We start from the raw sequence: 13,108 nt of genomic DNA on the forward strand, positions 1-13,108 counted from the left end.
GCTAGATCTTTGTATCTCTCTCTCTTTTTTTTTTTTTTCCGGGTCTGGGGATGGAACTCGAGTATTCGACCTCCAAGCTACACCCCCTTCCTGGAAGCCCTTCCGGGCTACACTCCCAGACCTATTTTTACATTTTTATATGGAAACAGGGTCTCTTAAGCCAGTGCGCGCGGCTGGCTTCGAACCTGCGCGATCCTCCTGTCTCTGCCTCCCAAGCGCGGGGATTACAAGCGTGCGCCACCATGCCCCGCTACACCCCCTGCCCTATTTCTTATTCTTTATTTTGAAACCGGGTCTCACTGAGTTGCAGAGGGCCTCACTAAGTAGCTGAGGCTGTCCATGAACCGCGATCCTCTGGTCTCAGCCTCCTGAATGCTGGGATTACAAGTGTGCGCCACCACGCCCAGCTTTTGTACCTCTTAAGAAGGCAGGAATTTGAGGTTATGTTTCATATAGGCTTTAGTAGAAGTATATCCTTGTTAGAAGTATATCCTTGTGTAAATATTCATTATAAGTATTGTACACTGAATTGGATTAAATAGCTGCTGTGGCACCAGCATATGGTGGGATATTTGTTGCTTCAGGTGTTAGGGGGGTATTACAACTCATGCCTTTGTATCCTTTGTCCGGCTACATACAGGAGCCATTCAGATGAGCTAGTTGGAGCCATTCGGATGAACTAGTTGTACATAGGGAGAGAAAAACACTCACAGTGCTTGGAGATAGACTATTTTGGTTCTGTGACCACATATTCCATGAGAGAGAGACAGAGACAGAGACAGAGACAGAGAGAATGCACGCGTTGGGATGGAGGTAGGACACTGAGAGATACCTGTGTTCTGATTACCACCCTCATCATCTTCCTCTCACTTTTGTACTTTCCTTTAGACTGTGGGAGAGACTTCACTTATTCTTTAATTTGACAGTTACTGTGGGGAGAAAAAAACAATCAGATCCTCTTTCTCTATTCTAAACTGATAGGCAACCAAGTAAAAGGTTATTACAATTAAAAATTAAATGGGAAATAGGAAAGCGCATATAATTTTTTGAATTACTTCATTAATAGAACTGTTTGGCTGAACATGCTAGTTGAATGGGAATCTTGTTAAATGTTGATACAGATCAACCTTTACTCATGGTGGGTTGTGGTTAGGTTGGATGCCAGGAGATAATTGTTTAGATTCCAGAATTAAAGATGCTTTAATTCTGTCTTTTACTGATTGTTGACTCTACTTAGTTTTATATTCTACAGCTGAAAAAAAGGTTTTGTATGAGAATCCTGGTTATATTAGGTTTTATAATAGTTTTCTTAGAATGAGCTAGCTAAAACATCTCCAATCTTTTTTGGCTTTTTATGTCCTATTAAATTTTGAAATAGTGCCATGCTTATAACTATTTAGGGGTGTGTGTGTGTGTGTGTGTGTGTGTGTGTGTGTGTACTGGGGATTAAACCCAGGGGCATTCTACCTCTTAGCTACATCCTTAGCCCTATTTCTTATTCTTTATTTTGAAACAGGGTCTCACTGAGTTGTGGAGGGCCTCACTAAGTGGCTAGGCCTGCGATCCTCTTGTCTCAGTACAAACCTGTGATCCTCTTGTCTCAGCCTCTCAAGTACTGGGATTACAAGCGTGTGCCACCATGCCCAGCAGTAACTATTTAGTTAGTTTATAAACAACTAATTAATTAAAGTTGGATATTACAGTTCATCTTAGCAAAGTCATAAGTAAGTAGAGTCTGGATCATTATCGAATACAAGATAATGAAGCTGGGCATGGTGATACATACCTGTAATTTCAATACTTGGTAGACTGAGACAGGAGGATTGTGAGTTCAAGGTCAGCCTCAGCTACTTCGACCCTGTTTCAAAATAAAAAATAATGTGTATCTATGTCACTATCACTTTGAACTATATACTGATATAAGACTACAATGCACCAATAAAAGTATATAAAAATAAATGTTAAAGCCTAAAGAATAAAAGTAAAAAAGGTCTGGGGTCAATCCCCAGTACTAAAAAGTATATATATCCATATACATACACACATATATGATAATTACATATATATGATAACCAAAGAGGAAATTGTACTTTCATAAATACATAAAGTTTGAGCATGCCTAATAAAGACTATCACGAACCTAATCTACCATTTGTTTTTCAGACCAGTGTTAGAAGTTTTAATTTTTGTTGTTAAGTTCAGCAAGAACTCAAAAGTGAAGGGGGGTTAGTAAGGTCTTCAAAGAGAATATAGAACAATCTTCTTAATTTTAAATTGGAGTTAATACTTCCGTTTCTCTCAGCTACTAAGAAATATATATAAGATACCTGGTAATGCCACTAAATATTTATCTCAGCTACTAAGAAAAATACATAAGATACCAGGTGATACCAGTAAAATCAATCACTTAAAATAATATAGAAAGCCTCAATTGTATGCAAGTTAAATTCATTGTTAATTACAATCTTTTTTTTTTTTTTTTTTGCTTACTAGTCAGTCCATTAGAAGCTTTGACAAACAATCTTATAAAGACCCCAATAAAGGCCAATAATATAGTTATGGGAAAATTACTGTATTATTAAATCACACCATGATTATTCAATTTTTAGATTTTATAGTTTTCCTTAATCTTTTAAATTAATTATACAATAGGGGTTACTTGAGTATATTCTAAAACATTTTCTAACATACAGTCTTATATTGCATTTTCATTTCTAAAAGGAGGATGATAATAGCAACTTATATCATTATTTTTATAGCTCTTACCCATGTATTGAGAATGGAAAGGGAAAGCAAAAGGGAAGAAAGTGTATTGTTGTTCCTTACTGTTGGATAAAAGAGTAACTAGGGAAGCCTGATTTGGTGGTGCATGCTTGTAATCCCAGCATTCGAGAGGCAGAGACTGGAGGATCGCAGTTGATGGACAGCCCCAACTACTTAGCAAGTTCCTTTGCAACTCAGTGAGTTTCAAAAAAACAAAAAGACTAAAAAATAGGCTGGGGGTGTAGTTAGCAGGTACAATGCCCCTGGGTTCCATCCCTGGTAGCGCCAAAAAAATAAATTTTTTTTTTTTAAATGGGAGAAAAGTATGGGATGTCATTTAAAACCTTTTTTTTTTTTTTTTTTTTTTCCAGTACTGAGGATTGAACCCAGGGGCATTCTACTTCTACACTCCTAGCCCCCTATTTTTTTTTTCTTTATTTTGAAACAGGATCTCATTGAGTATCACTAAGTAGCTGAGACTCACCATGGACCTGCAGTCCTCCTGTTATATCCTCCCAAGCACTGTAAGCGTGTCTACCATGCCCAGCTAAAATCACTATTTTGATTCAGAAGATAATTTAGAAGTTTTTTCCTGAAAATAGCTTCTTTTATAAATGTTTGCCATTTCCATTTAATGATTATTCTTTTTATATCAGTAGCTCAACATTTGATTTTTTTTGGGGGGTGGTACTGGGGATCCTGGAAAACCCTTCTACATCCGGGCTATACTCCCAGACCTATTTTATACTTTTTTATTTGGAAACAGGGTCTCTTAAGCCAGCGCGGCTGGCTTTGAACCTGTGCTATCCTCCTGTCTCCGCCTCCCAAGCGTGGGGATTACAAGTGTGCGCCACCATGCCCGGCACATATGATGTTTTAAAATGCAATTTATGTTTTCAGCAATGGCTAGGTTATGTAATGCAGTGTTTAAGAGTACAGGGTCTGGAACTAGACCACCTGGGCTTAAATTCTGTCTTCTTTTTTACTGTTTATGTATCTTCTGAAAAGCTGAAGTGCTTCTGTGTTTCCTTCTCAATTCTAAGCAGGGGTTGTAATTATACCTGTCTCATTGGCTTTTTTTTGTGGAATGAATGAATAAATGTTTGAATTTATATAGATAGAAATGAATTTTTATTTTTTTATTTTTTTATTTTTTTTTAGAAATGAATTTTTATATATGATCACACACACACACACACACACACACACACACACACACACACACGTTTAGTGATGCTAGGTACTGAAGCCAGAGTCCTGCACAGCTAAGTAGACACTCTACCACCGAACTGCATTCCCACCCCAATGGCCAGTTCTTAAACATTATAATTAGACACTTAAATTTGAATACTTATTCTCAAATCTTATTCCTAAGATTAAGCTTCAGAAAGCAGTTTTTATAAAACTATTTGACTGTCCATGTTCAGAAATTAAATCCTACCAAATACCTTGATAGCTAGTACCATAATTTTCAGTTTTCATCTTTCTGTTTGTTGGCTTCACTTTAAATCTAAATATGTCTAATATTTGGTTGTTACCAAAAAAATGGTGTGTGAATGCATGCGTAATTTTTCAGGACGTATTCTACTTTCTTGAAATATATTTTAATACCTGATCAAGTAGAATTCTTTTAGGATTCTTACAAATTTCTGAGTTTTGTAATTGTATTTATTTTAACCTCTCTCTTATCAAATCAAAGCGCATGAAGTTTTCTTATCTTGGTATTATAAAATAATGACATCGTTATAAAAGAGACCAGTAGATACTTGAATGAATAATTTATTGGCTTTGATAATTATCTCCGTATTAATATATTATAGTAATTTGGGAAGGAATATACTGCCTTATTTGCCTACTTGTGTTCCTTTTTGCTTTGGATTTTTATTTATTTTTTATTTTTTTATTTTTTTGGTGGTACTGGGGTTCCTGGAAGCCCTTCTACCTCCGGGCTATACTCCCAGACCTATTTTATATTTTTGAAACAGGGTCTCTTACACCAGTGCGGCTGGCTTCGAACCTGCGCGATCCTCCTGTCTCTGCCTCCCAAGCACGGGGATTACAAGCGTGCGCCACCACGCCCGGCCCTTGCTTTGGATTTTTAAAAAATGTAGAACATGAAACAGAACATTAGAAATTAGTATGTCATCTCTTCTGTTTCTTGGTGGAGTGTCTTTTTTACTGCTACTTCTTCCCAGAAGCAACAAATGTGACTTCAGTGTGTAGTCTTCTGGCCCATGTTTTCTTACTTTACTGTTTGTATTATGTTACAGGGAGAAAAACAGCATTAAATATTGTTTACTTTAAAGAGTGTAGAGAAATGCCATTCTGTGCATACCATTTTACATATTGCCTATTTTTTTCATCTGATACTTTTTGACTCAAAATAGATTTACACGTGTATAGTCATCTAATATAAGAAAGAGGAGGTGGTCTAGTTCCTCAAAGAAAGGATGATATTTTTACTAAATGATGCTAAAAGTCAGTTAGATACTCATTTGGAGGGGAAACATATCTTCATCCCACCACTACTCAATATGCAAAGCTTGATACCAGATGTATTTTAGGCATAATTAATAAATTGTAAAATACAAAAGTTTCTATAAGAAAATGTAGGAGAGTACCTTCATGATGATTGAGTATACGACAGCACTAATTGTGAAAGGAGAAAAATAATTCTATTTATCAAAAGTTAGTACTAAAATAATGAAAGGGTTCATGAAGTGGGAGAAAATATTTGTAATATCCAACAAAGGACTGATAACTTGGAAAATAGTAACAATTCTCTAAATAACAGATAAGCAACTGAATTAAAGATGTGCACTTCACAAAAGAGCACATTGACTTGGCAATAAGTGTAAGAAATGGTGATCAACTTCCATAGATATCAGGGAAATTGGAAACTCTCTGAGGTACACATGCATGCATGCCCCAAAATGGCTAAAATGAAAGATAACCAGTACTTTTAGAGAAAGAGAAATGAAGCAGCTGGTTCTCTCATACACTTCTGGTGGAAGTATTAAGTTTCTTTTCCACTTTGAAAAACTGTTTTAACAGTTCATATCCTTTGATGGAGCAGTTCCATTCCTAAGTGTATACCCAACAAAAAAAATGCGTGCATATATTTAACTATAAAGGCATGTACTTTTCTTTCATATATACCCAAATAGTATAAATTCTTTTCAACAACAGAAGACAAAAATTACAGTATATTCACACATCCAGTATGACAGTAGGTATGAATGATCTACTTATATAAAGCTCCAAATCAGGCACAACTGATCATTTGAGTAGTTTGTTACTGAAGGAGACAAAAGTCAGACTACACAAAAGTGCACTTGACTTGTGTAAATTCATCAATCTGTACATTTATGATGTTATTTTATTTGTATATGTCATGTTACCAAAAAACTGTTTTGAGATTCATCCATGTTGGATTTTAGATATTTAGTCTATTCAGTTCAATTATGTTATATGAACAGACCACAGCTTGTTTATAGGACTTGTTAGATTTTCCCATTTTTCCTCTGTTTCAAATAATGTTGTAGTGTGTAGTCAGTATTCTTAATAATGTGTGGGGGGGTACTAGGGGTGGAATCCAGGGGCATTCTACCTCGATCTACACCCCCAGCCCTATTTTTTTATTCTTTATTTTGAAATGGTCTCACTGAGTTGCAGAGGGCCTTACTAAGTAGTAGCTGGGGCTCTCCGCAAACTGCAATCCTTGTGACTCAGCCTCCCAAATGCTGGGATTACAAGCATGCACCACCACACCTGGCTTCTTAATAATGTTATAGTAGGTATTTTTGTTGTTGTTCTGCTGGGGATTAAAGTCAGAGCCTCCTACATACTCAGTATATGTTCTACCACTGACCATACTCCCCAGTATGTGTGTGTGTGGGGGGGCAGGGGCATTCTACCTCTGAGCTATGCTGCCAGCCCTATTGAAACAGGGTGCCACTAAGTTGCTGAGAGTCTCACTAGTTGTTGAGGCTGGCTTTGAACCTGTGATCCTCCTTTCTCAGCCTCCCAAATACTGGGATTACAGCTGTGTGCCACCACTTCTAATATTCTTTTATACCACTTTTTATGAGAATATGAGTGTTTTTGTAGGAGAGGGCATTTCTGTACTAGGATGTGCTTATTTCCAACTCTACCTCATGATATCAAATTATGCTCTAAATGATAGTATATTTATTGGCCCATCAAGAGTATTGGAGGGTTTTGCTTTGCTCTATAGTCTCATATTTGCTCTGTAATCTCATAATCACTTGGTATTGTCAGACTTTTAAAATTTATGCTCAACTTAGGGTGTGAAACGTTATCTCATTGATATTTTAATTATAATATATTGTAATATTTTACATTATTTGATAACTAGTATATTTGAGCATATTTTCACATGTTATAGGCCATATGAACTTTTGCTTGGGTATTCTCAAAATTTTCACTTTATTGAAATACTCATTTTTCTTGCATGTTTTTCTAATGGTTAATATTATTCTTGTTTTACATGCAATTTTCTTTAATTTTCAAAGTTCATATAATAATGAAGAGAAGATTCTTGTGATTTTTAAAATGTCACTAGATTTTTAGCAATAAACTTTGAATTTAGAGTAATTCTTTTTAAAGTATTTTTTCTTTATGTTTTTATATTTTTTTCTGTTCCTGTTTACCATTAATCAACCCTACTTACTAATATATTCTCGCCACAACTACTTCCTTTTGGTAATGAGAGGTTGGTGATGATGAGAGGGAAATAAGAAAAATTAAAAAATAGGCAAATGTTACATAAAACTCAAATATAGTTATGTGTAAAATACTTAGAAATATTCCTGTGGCCCTTGCTAGCTCTTTTACTTGAAATACATTCTAGAATTAGCATTGTATAGCCAAAGGCCAATTATTTTATTGGATATTGTCCTCCAAATGGCTATATTTATAGGCCACTAGGAGTGGGCAAATACTCCTCACTACATGATTACTTATGTACATGTGGTCTGTGTAGTGCCTGTTGTCCCTTGGAGTTTTGAAACAGTTTCACTGTATCATTATTCTGCAGAAAACTGCATTAACAGTTTTCAAAGTACAGGTGCCACTGGTACTTTGTTTCTGTGACCTCAGAGAGAATGATGGCCAACAATTTGTAGCTGTGTTTCCCATATTCAAAGGTGATTGGTTGTTCTGGGGTAAAAGGAGATGATGTAAACCGTACTTTCTCATTTATTTAGGGCAGTGTACAATAAAAGTAGCAAGATCCTAGAGTTTCTGAGTTGTTTGCAAGTGTTGCAGAGCCTTTGAGGTTGGGGTACCTTCATCAAAGAACATCTTGGCCCAGATTTCCCTTCCCTATTGCCTCTGCTTTCTGACTTAAATAAGGCCAGTGCCAGAGGAAGAGCACATGACTGCTGTCCATGGTCACAAAATCTTGGCTGATCTTGATAAAGAAGTCTTGTAGCAAATTCTCTTGGCATGGATCTTTGGGAGAGAGGTGCCAGCACAGCAGAGCTTCACTAACAGCTTTCTTCCTAGAATAGAATTGGATTTTTAAAAAGAGTTTGATGTGAGTCAATGAAGAAACTTGAGACGAACATCAGTGTAGGATGGATTGAATTCCTAATATTATCAAGGTCAGAAATTTTTCTGTGAGATTTAGGAAGGCTTTAGAGCAAATACTGTTAGGTCTTGCTTTATGAAGAAATTATTTGGAAGTGATAATTTAAAAGCACATTCTGTATATTTTTTAAAACCTCAAGTACTTTTTGAAATAATAAGTCCCTGAGTGTGCTGATCTTAAACTTTATTTTTATAATTGATAAGGGAGTTTTGTTTTCTGAACCCAATCATTAACACACTTAAGGTATTATTAATTACAGTAACATATATTTCAGTTTCCTGATTCCCTCAGAAATCTTTGTTTTTATTTTGTTTCTTATTGTGTACCAGTTCTAACCTTCCCCTGGCCTTTTTTTTTTTTTTTTTTAACCCTTGGCTTTTTCATGCCATCAGTTTATTAGACAAATTAGGGCTTTCATTCTATAAAATGTTTTACATTCTGGATTTGACTGCGTGCTGCTGCTTTTTTTTTTTTTTTTTTTGTGGTACTGGGGATTGAACCCATGGGCATGTTACCTCTGAGCTACATCCCATCCCTATTTTTTTTTCTTTATTTTGAAATGGTCTCACTGTTTCAGAGGGCCTCAATAAGTAGCTGAGGCTGTCTGCGAACCTGTGATTCTCCTGTCTCAGCCTCCCAAGTACTGGGATTACAAGTGTGTGCCACCACGCCCGCCTTGATTGCTTCATTATGGTGCTTAATTTGATTGTATCCCCCAAATTCCCTGTAAAACTGGTGTTTAGATCTGAAGTCTTGATTTGATTCAAAGCCAAACTTTTCTTTCCTGTCCCCCTCTCTATTTCTTCTTTCTGTCCCTTTCCCTCCCCCCCCCACCTCTTTTTTTTTGGTGGTACTGGGGATGGAACCCTTCTACCCTCCGGGCTACACTCCCAGACCTATTTTATATTTTATTTGAAAACAGGGTCTCTTAAGCTACCAAGCCTGGCTTCGCGTACAATCCTCCATCTCCACCTCCCAAACACAGGGTTTACAAGCGTGTGCCACTACGCCCAGCTCTCCCTTTTTTTTCTTTACTTGAGCTCTTTGGTGTTATGAACTTCCCATTGCATCACATCTTGAGTAATGTGCTATCTGATTTTCCTCATTTCAGTAATGCTAAGATTGATGATGGAAGGATCTTGTTGGTGTACACTGTTTCTCTATTGGTACAGAAATGCCTATTAAAATAATTTTAAAGCTTTCCAGATTCTTAAGAATCTTATTATTAAGAACCTTAAAGATGGTTGAGGTGGCTGTGGTATAATGGAAAAAAGTACTGACACGGACCTAGGAAGCCAAAAACTGTGTGTGTGTGTGTGTGTGTGTGTGTGTGTGTGTGTGTGTGTGTGTACTAGAAATAATAAGATATCTGTTAAAGGCATGTTTTTACTTGATTCATTTGGAAGCAGTACAGAGCATGGTGGTTAGTTGAGTACAAATCTGAAACACACTACAATAAAACAGGGTGTTTTTATTTTTAGGCTGGTTTTTGGGTTAACAGATTCAATGCATTTTTAATATATGTTACTAAAGTGGCTTAGAAAAAAATAGTGGTGGAAATTATACTGATTTCTTTTTTCTTTTTTCTCATTACTTTCAGCTACATTTACCTCTTAATTCTCCTTTGCCTGGAAGTGAATTGACCAAGGAACCTTTTCGTTGGGATCAGAGACTCTTTGCATTAGTGTTGCGATTACCTGGCACCATGTCAGTTGAGTCAGAACAGTTGACCGGTGTGCCTTTAGATGACTCTGCAATCACACCAATGTGTGAAGTGACAGGCGGTAAGTTTTTGGCTGTCAGTAATTCAGAGACTTAACAGCAGAATTACCTGAATGTGTTAAAATGTGCACTTCCAAAATGCTATATTTGTTTTTGTTTAACAAGTAAATGTTTGGAATAAGAGACATAGTTTGAAACTACATTTATTGATGATGGGTTATGATCTTGATTTGAATAGACCTGAGTATTGTTCGATCTCATAATGAACACTGATTTTTTTAAAAAGCAATATAGAAAATGTTGGTATTTGAAGTTAATAATTTTTCTTTCTACAAAGGTTGCCAATGATTTAGAAATGCCATAACATTATTTTTGTAAAGAGTGTTTTGAGAAACATTTCATTACCCATTTGATTTACCAGGGTAATGGAGGTAAATAGCTTAGAGGAAACAGGTGATGAGGTTTTATCCAGCTTTATGTATCACTCACTCATTAGATCAGGTAGTCACTATGTTCAGTGAACATTAATGACTATTTTCAGGAGAATAATGTAGAATTGGTTAACAGGTAGATTAATTTGATATTGATAATGTATCAAATGCCTACTGTGTACCAAGTATTTTTCTGTGCTTTAAGACTTCATTAATGAATAAGACATACATGGGGGTTTTGCTTTCAAGGAACATTTTAGTTCTCACTGATGGAAGATAATATTAAAAATGTCTAAGTCTGGCATCCCATCATTTAACCTCTGAAAGGGGCCTCCAACTGTCTCCAGACACGGTGCTTTACTGAGTGCTTAGCTATATACACTAAGAGAAATTACAACTTTTTTTTTGTGTGTGTGTATAGTACTGGATATTGAGCCCTGGGTCATTCTACCTCTGAGCTACACCCCCAGCCCTATTTTTATTCTTTATTTTGAAACAGAGTTTTGCTAGGTTTCAGAGGGCTTCACTAAGTTGCTTGAGGCTGACTTCGAACCTGTGATCATCCTGTCTCAGCCTCCCAAGTACTGGGATTGCAAATGTACACCACTATGCCTGGCTAAAATACAATTATTACTTTAGATGCTTTTCTTCTAAAAACCTGCGGGTTTGGGAATTTGCAGAAATCTCAGGTGAGCCAGGTGTGTACAGGTACATGTGTATATTCTAGACTTGTGAGGTAGAGACAGGAGGATCCCAGTTTTAAGGCCAGCCTCAGCAATATAGTGAGTTCTTGTTTCAAAATAAAAAAAGGGCTGGGGTATGTAGCTTACCCCAGGGGTAGAATGCTCCTGGGTTTATATACCCCATTAACAACCAACAAACAAAAAGCTCAGGTAAAAAAGATATAAGTAGTCTTATATCTATGTCTGTGAAATAGATAAAGTAATTGTTTTCACATTATTTAATACTTCCATTATGTAGAAGTACTCTGTGAACTGTTATAATGCCTTCACAATTTAGTTTACAGGAAAAAAGAAAGCATATATATATTTTTTTCAGGGATAGCCTGTCATCTAAATTTGAAAATTCATTGTTAGCAATGTCCTGTACATGTATAGAAATTATTTAATGGTTGTCTTAGTGATTTATATGATAGGGTCCACAATTATACTCATGCAGTTTTTGCTTTCAGCTTTGAACTGATCTACTTGTTAAATTCCTCCCCTTCCTCTCCCCCCCTCTTTCTTTCTCTCTCTCTCTCTCTCTCTCTCTCTCTCTCTCTCTCTCTCTCTCTCTCCCTCCCTCCCTCCCTCCCTCCCTCCCTCCCTCTCTCTCTTCCCTAGGATTTTTTACTTAACAGATTGCACAAGGCTTCGAGGCTATAATTTAGACATTCTCACATTGAAAATGTCTTACTATGAACTACTTAGTTTGATCTTAGAATTACAATTAAGTTATGGGCTATGTGTACTTTTATCTTCGAGGATCAGGAATATTCGGAGTGTGAAATGAAGTGAGTGGTACAATCAAAAAGGATCTGTAAAGAACCTTGAGAATTATGTAGTAGTTGATATCCTTGCCTTTGGGCAGTAATGTACTAAAGTTATTTTATTTATTCTTTGAAAGGAACATCTCCAGAGGAGAAGATTCTGAAGTCACCTTTGGTAATATCTTTCAATGACCAAAAATTTTAGTCAAGAAATAGGAGGTTTTCTCTAAATATACTTACTGGATCCTTCTTCAAGTAGTAGTTTATTTGCCCCTTTCATGCTCTTGAAGCAATAAGAGAAGCTGCACAAATGCCACTCACCTTTTCATATATCTGAATAATGTATTTCTTCATTTTTTAATTTAGAATAATTCTTTTTAATAAAGAATGTCCACTAAAGAAAGGTTTGGAGATAAAGCACCAGAAAAGTAGCAAGAACAAAAAAGCTAATATCAACTCTACAAATATATACTCACTACTAACAATTTCTGTGTATTTTTTTAGCTTAGTCTAAGAGGTATACATGTGTATACACATTTGTCCATTATAGAATAATTCATATTCATTAGGAAAAAAATTAGAAATTTTCCTATATTGCTAAATAATCAATATATTGTTATAGTTTTATATGTGCTTTAAAAGATGTGCAGTCATTATTATAAGCATTTTTTCTTTGTTATCAGGTAATTAATGAGTGCCTACTTTATGCCGAGGTACTGTTCTAGATGTTGGGAATACACTAGGAACTATGGGCAGAAGGCATCTTGGACTAGGGTGACAGATAATAGTCATCTAAAAATTTATTCCTCTAAAATGAATAAATTTTATTATTTATTATAATATTTAATTATTATTTATTTATTATAATATTTTAGGGAGTGTTGCCTACCCTGAAGAGGGAAAATTAGGGCTGGGGAGAAGAGAAGAATTTGAGGCTGAGAATGAGTATTTTTATAATTTTCCTATGAGGAAGTGACATTTGAACAGAGACCAGGAAAATGTAGTTAACCACAAGAAGATCTATAAAGAGGAAGTAGTAAGGGAAGAGATGTGCTGTGGGAGCAACAGGAAGGCTTGATGTGGCTCAAA

General features: G+C 35.9%; 1 protein-coding gene across 1 annotated transcript in view; it reads left to right on the forward strand.

Moving 5' to 3' along the window:
- INTS6 (integrator complex subunit 6) overlaps positions 1-13,108 on the forward strand; it is a gene marked incomplete at both ends in the record, with an annotated part of 94,818 nt that overhangs the window by 57,479 nt on the left and 24,231 nt on the right. Inside the window, one exon of the mRNA XM_080689065.1 lies at positions 9,978-10,161. Within this exon, the coding sequence (XP_080545191.1) occupies positions 9,978-10,161 (184 nt within the window). The remainder of the gene's footprint in view (positions 1-9,977; positions 10,162-13,108) is intronic.

Source organism: Muscardinus avellanarius (assembly GCF_963383645.1).
Source record: "Muscardinus avellanarius genome assembly, chromosome: 2".
Taxonomy (NCBI): Eukaryota; Metazoa; Chordata; class Mammalia; order Rodentia; family Gliridae; genus Muscardinus; species Muscardinus avellanarius.